The sequence below is a fragment of the Trachurus trachurus genome (genome assembly GCF_905171665.1).
Source record: "Trachurus trachurus genome assembly, chromosome: 15".
Lineage (NCBI taxonomy): Eukaryota > Metazoa > Chordata > Actinopteri > Carangiformes > Carangidae > Trachurus > Trachurus trachurus.
In genome coordinates, this window is record NC_139906.1 from 1,895,955 (window position 1) to 1,902,868 (window position 6,914).

General features: G+C 48.0%; 1 protein-coding gene across 1 annotated transcript; it reads right to left on the bottom strand.

The window, feature by feature from the left end:
* Positions 1-233: 233 nt before the first annotated feature.
* Positions 234-6,425, bottom strand: LOC310997923 (D(1)-like dopamine receptor; the record flags this gene model as incomplete). The annotated part of the gene is made up of 3 exons (XM_083987764.1): positions 234-573; positions 1,726-2,318; positions 5,820-6,425. 3 exons carry the CDS (start codon positions 6,423-6,425, stop codon positions 234-236), a joined length of 1,539 nt encoding a protein of 512 aa, XP_083843890.1.
* Between the last annotated feature and the right edge of the window lie 489 nt (positions 6,426-6,914).

Below are 6,914 nucleotides of genomic sequence, written 5' to 3' on the forward strand. Positions count from 1 at the left end.
TCACAACTTGTCCACCAGAGCGTTGTGGAGTTGTTGGATTGTGTATTTGATGAGTTTGATGAGGAAAAAGTTCTAAAACTAGCTTGCACCGACAATTAAAGGTAACAAACCTACTGCTATGACTATAGGGATTATGGCAATGGGCCAATTTGCCAAAATGTTGAACTATCCCTTTAAATCCTGAACTCAACTTTATGCTTTTATTTTGAAGGAAACACAGTAAGGCTCCTGTCCTATTCCTCCTGGTGCACCTGTCCAGGTATGAGTGCGTCGCTCTCCAGCCCGGCGGCCGAGGTGAACGGCGTGATGGTCTCCAAGGAGATCTCGGGGTCGTCCTCCAACTGGACGGTGGCGGGAAGCAGCAGCAGTCGGTTGTGGCTCTGAGAACCGTTAGAAACCAGCGACTCCTCGTCGAACTGCGCGCTCATGTCGCGGTCCGACCCCACGGTGACGGCGTGGTGGTGGTGCGGCTGCGGCGGCTGCGCGGGGACCAGCGCCTCCTTGTGGAGCGTGGTGTCGTGGTGGTAGGAGACGAGCTCGTTGCTGAAGTTCACCGCCTCCACCGCGTTGTTGCTGTTGGAGCAGATGAATGAATGAATTTATTTATTTAAAACAGGGCCAATGCACAAAAAACATTAAAGGGATAGTAGCATTTTTTTTTTAAAGTGTGGTTGTATGATCTCCAAATAGCCCCTAAGTACTTTAATTGCAGTAGAAGACTCTCTGCACTCCTCCCGTTAGCAACACCAGCCCATAACCCTGCCCAGAGATTTACAACATACAGTGTTGTGAACAGACCCAAAGAAACGGCCTAAAAGAGGTTTTACCTGAAAAAAAATACACAGTTCCATTGTTTGCTATAATATAATTTTTTCCAGCCCTTCAAAGTGCAGGAAAAACACAGTTTTTATTTGGACCTAACCAACTCACGTATCCCTCCGCCCAGGGTTAGCGCCCGCCGATCAGCAGTTGGTTACAACTGCTAATTTCCGCCTGTAGTCCCCGGGCAGGTAAAGTGGGAACAGATACAATATTAGGGGGGGGGTTCGAACGAACCCTCCGATCCCCCTTGGCTACGGGCCAGAACACTCTGTGGTTGTTTAGGGCCACAGCCGTTAGGTGGGGGGCCACATGATCAGAAAGGTACCGGGGTTCATTCAAGTCATTTAAACATCCTGAGGTCTGCACGTGCAGCTATGAGCTTTATATGTAATTTGAAGTCAATATTCAGCTTCTTTTATCTCACATTTGAGACATTTGGTGAAAATAGAACAGCAGAATGACAACATTTGTGCTCAAAAAGCAATCTTACAAAATGTCATTTTAGACTTGTTTTCTACACTTAGACTATCTATTAGCTACTGTATTCATATCCTATTTCAAGCACCAAAACAGTTCATTCTCATGACTGAAGGAGTGTTTTCACAAGGGATTTGAAATTTTTCAAAAAGCAGACCTCAAATTTCCAGCATTTGGCCTAAATTATTTCTTTATACAGTGTTCTAGGACAAATTGGCCTCAGTGTGCTTACAGCGGAGGTTCTAATATTTAGACATAAAACACTTGAGTATTGTTACATCTGCAAGTATCTCAAACCTCAGAGGCATAAACACGTCTGTATTCAGTTTTAAGCAGTGATTTGGTGTTTGTGCTTAGAGTGCAGGGCCACAAACAAAAACCTTGTTTAGGGGGCCACCAAAATCCTAGGGCCGGCCCTGCACTCACCCCTCGTAACAGATGCGGTTGCAGCCGAGGATGGTGGTGAAGGCGCGGCGGAAGTCTGCGTTGAAGGCGTAGATGACGGGGTTGAGCGAGGAGTTGGCCCAGCCGAACCACACGAAGACGGCGAAGGTGGTGTCGCTGACGCACGGCGCGTCGCAGAACGGCACCGCGCAGTTGAGGACGAAGAAGGGCAGCCAGCAGAAGACGAACACGCCCATGATGATGGACAGCGTCTTCAGGACCTTGGTCTCCTTCTTGAACGAGGACTTGAGCGAGGCCTCGTCGTGCTGCTGCTGCTGCTGCTGGCTGCGGTTCACGCCGTAGCCGCCGCCGTGGTTCTGCGCCTGCGCCTGCTCTGCCGCGCGCTCCAGAGACGTGATGCGGCGGATCTGGGTCTGGGCGATGCGGTAGATCCGCGTGTAGGTGGCGATCATGATGACCACGGGGATGTAGAAGCTGATGAGGGACGAGGAGATGGCGTAGGTTTTGTTCAGGTTGGCGATGCAGCTCTTGGCACCGGCGCTGCTGCTGCTGCCGCTGCTGTTGGAGAAGTTCCTGCCGCCGCCGGCGACCATCAGCGCCAACGCCTCCTCCATCTAGGGACGGGACAATATGAACATTTCATGTGATGATTATTGTGGCCAAAATAATCGCGATAATGAAGCGGTCGGGTTGTCAACATCTTTTTTGTCTTACCAGTCATCATAGTTCAGCATTTTGGCAGATTGGCCCATTGCCATAATCCCTATAGTCTTAGGTGTTGGTTTGTTCTCAGAGCTACGCTACGGAGGCTCATGGGATTTCTTGGTTTCCCTCATCAAACTCATCAAATACACAATCCAACAACTCCAAAACGCTCTGGTGGACAAGTTGTGACCTGCACATTCACCACGCTATGAGATAATAACACAACGTTACCAGACAGAGTTGTTTTAGAGGGAAATTCATGCAAAACCGCTGATGCACGTTGCCTTCAGGGACAGTTTTTCATCAAGCAGTCTCTGCATTTCCCTCTAAAACAACTCTGTGTGGTAACGTTGTGTTATTATCTCATAGCGTGGTGAATGTGCAGGTCACAACTTGTCCACCAGAGCGTTTTGGAGTTGTTGGATTGTGTATTTGATGAGTTTGCTGAGGGAAACCAAGAAGTCCTAATAGCATCCGTAGCGTAGCTCTGCTCCGCCGTTCTAAAAATAGCTTGCACCAACAATTAAAGGTAGCGAACCTACTCCTAAAATTATTATTATGGCAATGGGCTAATTTGCCAAAATGTTGAACTATCCCTTTAACCCTTTTAGACGCGGGGTAACAGTTACAGCGGAGCCTCTGCCATTCACGGCCATGACTGAACTAAAAGCTTTAGGGCTTTTAATTTGAAGGTCTAGAAACAGGAAGTCGTGACACTCACTCACTGTCGCTCGCTTTCTTTCTTTCTTTTTCCCAGCACGTATCAATGTTGTTTCAATGAGTAGCGGTGCTCCCGTGAGTAGAATTAGCTGTGATTTTGTGAGCTCGTTATCCGTGACGAAAACGACGGGGCAATATTGGCTAGCGAGCTAATGTTAGCAGAAGCTAATTAGCCAGCTGGTCGACTGACTCGACTCTCGTCTTCACACATTGCCACTGTTGACATTTAGCCACGTGAGCTAACGTTAGCCGGTGATATTCACCTCGGAATTATCTGAGCTCACGATGCGTAGGGTGTTTAGCCAGGAGGAGGAAACTGAGACAAGCAAAGAAATAAAGCACATTTTACCTTGAGTCCCACATAGATAGAGGTTTTTTTTTTTCGTGTCTTGCCTCACTCCCGAGTTGATGACAAGCAGATAGACACCATCCTTTCGACTGTGCGTGCAGTAACAAGGGAGATAGAGCCGTATCGCCCGTAATTAGCTTAGCTCAAACACTGGAAGTGTATACTAGGTAGTGTTAGCCTGCCTCCACCTAAAGTCGCTAATTAGCTTAGCTCAAACACTGGAAGTGTATGGGTAGTGTTAGCCTGCCTCCTACCCGAGCTGAAATTAGCAGTCAGAAGCTGATTTCATTTTAGCTCTAAATTCTATAAATATATCACTTTACAATTTTGTTCAGACGAATTCGGCGCTACTCAAGCTAGCTGTTGTGACCAACGCACTTCCGGTTACTTTCACAAAATAAAACACCCGTTGCCCTTTACATACAGAAAACCATGACGATAGAATCTGTGCTTTTACTTTGAAATAGGAAGCTAACCTACCCTCGATGTAGCTAGCTTGAACCAAAATAAACCGTCTTTGCTTGAACCCTCCGTTTTGACCGATCTCGTCCCGTTAGCGGCATCTGACCACTCAAGATGCCGGAGAGTTTTGTCAGCTCTGAGACGAAGATCGGCCCGCCGGTTTCCGTTTAGAGTTGCTGAAGAGTTTCTCTGATGACTTTAGGTGGAGGCAGGCTAACACTACCCATACACTTCCAGTGTTTGAGCTAAGCTAATTAGCGACTTTAGGTGGAGGCAGGCTAACACTACCCATACACTTCCAGTGTTTGAGCTAAGCTAATTACGGGCGATACGGCTCTATCTCCCTTGTTACTGCACGCACAGTCGAAAGGATGGTGTCCATAGCCGCGTTTCCACTACATGGTACCGGCTCGACTCGACTCGACTCGGCTCGGCTCTGGTACCAGGTACTATTCTAGAGAGCGTTTCCATTACAGGATAGTACCGGCTTTAGAGTAGCCGGTCGTCATAGCGACCGGCGGCGCTTAACAAAATAAAACAAAACTATAAACAGGATTTTCCCCGTGGTTATGCCACATTTTTACCTCAATTAAAAAGCTCCGGAGTAATTTGATAGCTTACTACATGACTTGTGACTTGTTACGAGTGAGAGCGGAGGCTCTCTGCCTTCACCTGGCCTGATCACGGCTGAAAACCAACCTTGCAACATCTGTTACCTGGCTGCAGCCCCCCGGTGTCCCAGCTCTCCTCTCCTCTCTGCTGCACCGCCACACAAACAAGCTCCGTAACTGTAAGCCTTTGTTTTTGACAGTTAAGACTACACATATACGCATCGTAACATCCTATGTGTTATATAAAGTTAGCCACCGCTCCGTATTGATTTTTCGCCGGCTTCGTTGTCAACAAACCCACATGGCCAGACGGGGAGAGGAGGGGAGAGGAGGGGAGGGGCGGGGGGGACAGCGACAGCGGAAAAGCGACCAGACTTGCATAGTTTGTTCATTTTAAAACATTTATTTATTGAAATGTGGTGATATCTGATGACCCGCGGCCACCGGTGACGACTCTCTGACCAATCAGCAGTCCGCAATGTTTACACGTCACATTTTAGTACCGCTTCAGCCGTTTTGGAACCGCGGCTGAGCAGGTACTAAAAAAATAGTATCGGGTACCAGATTCCAGGTACTTTTACGTAATGGAAACGCAAAAAGGCCGAGTCGAGTCGAGTCGAGTCGAGCCGGTACCATGTAGTGGAAACGCGCCATATCTGCTGGTCATGGACTCGGGAGTGAGGCAAGGCACAACATTTTTTTTTTGCCGTAGCTATCCCTTTAAATTGGAAGTGTTGGCCAACAGAGCACAGAGATACTATGCAAGAAAAACATGGTGTGCTGCGCGCCTCGCAAGGATTTCCAAATTTACAATAAATACAGGATTATTGCTATTATAAGATTATGACGATTATCAAAATATTCAAACTTCTGCATGATTAAAGCAGAAGTAAGCGATCCGGTGGTTTTGGCTAACTTCTTGTCAGCCGATGGAGTTAGCAGTCCCCGCCCTCGTCCCTACATCACCACATTCACGCGCATCCCTTGGCTGCACACACAGAGAGGACTGCCCCTTTATGCCGTTCTCTCTCCTCATTGGATAAAGGTTGTAGGATACAAGGAAAGTTTTCTCCTCGGCTCAGAGCAGAGCAGAGTGACTGACAGACCCGTGTTTCAGACCAAACACTCTATAGAAGTGATTGCTGTCGGAAGATATAACTATTTAAGACTTATATTAACATAAATATTCCGCTTACTTCTGCTTTAAATAATTGTGGGTGTTTTTAATCGCGATAAACGATAATATGGTAAACCGTCCCCTCCCTTACCTCCATCATCATCATGTCGCCCCGCTCCTCCTCCTCCTCCTCCTCTTCCTCCCCGGCCTGGTGCCAGTTGAGCTGCACGGGGATGAAGGAGATGAGGATGGAGAGCGTCCACGCCACGCCGATCATGACGAAGGCCACGCGGTGCGTCATCTTCCTCTCGTACTTGAAGGGGCTGGCGATGGCCCAGTAGCGGTCCACGCTGATGATGCACAGGTTGAGGATGGACGCCGTGGAGCACATGATGTCGAAGGCGATCCAGACGCCGCAGAAGCGAAGCCCGAACAGCCACGTGCCCGTCACCTCGGTGATGGCCTCCCATGGCATCACCAGCACGGCCACGAACAGGTCGGACACGGCCAGAGAGATGACGAAGAAGTTGGTGACTTTGGAGCGCAGGTGGCGGAACTTGACCACGGCGGCGCACACCAGCGTGTTGCCGAGCAGCGTGGACACGATGAGGAGGAAGAGGACGCAGCCCACGAGGACGCGAACTCCTCCACCGCCACTGCTAGCTCCACCGTCTTCCTCCTCCTCCTCTTCCTCCTCGTCCCCGTCCAGCTCCGACAGAACTCGGGTGACATTAGTCCACGTCGTGTAGTTTCCCATCATGTCCGCGGAATGTGACGGCGGCGAATTAAGGCGAGACACTACAGGCAAAAGGCACTGTTTCTTCATGCACTTATCAATTTTGAGCTATTTTTCTTCCTTAACATGTATTCTCTCAGAAAAGTCAAAAGAAATGGACAGAAAATCCACATTAAGTTGGTTGTTTTACTTCATTTTTGTCTCTTTAGTCAGTAGATTTCTCCTAAATTCGCCAAAAGTTAGTCTGACCGATGTCATGTCAGGTATCATAGTAAAGCTCTCTTTCTCCTGAACAATGATGTAGGCTCCAGAAATTGTCATTTCCTTTGTGTCAGCAACAAATTGGAAAAGTGTGATTTACATTAACAATCTATGTAATTTTACAGTACAAGTCTTTAAAGGCCGTTTTCTCAGAAAGAGTTTTTCTGATTCAGACTCTAGGCCTTTTTCATGCACTGATCAATTTTGAGATTTTGGGCTATGTATTCTTTCAGTAAAGTCAAAAGAAAT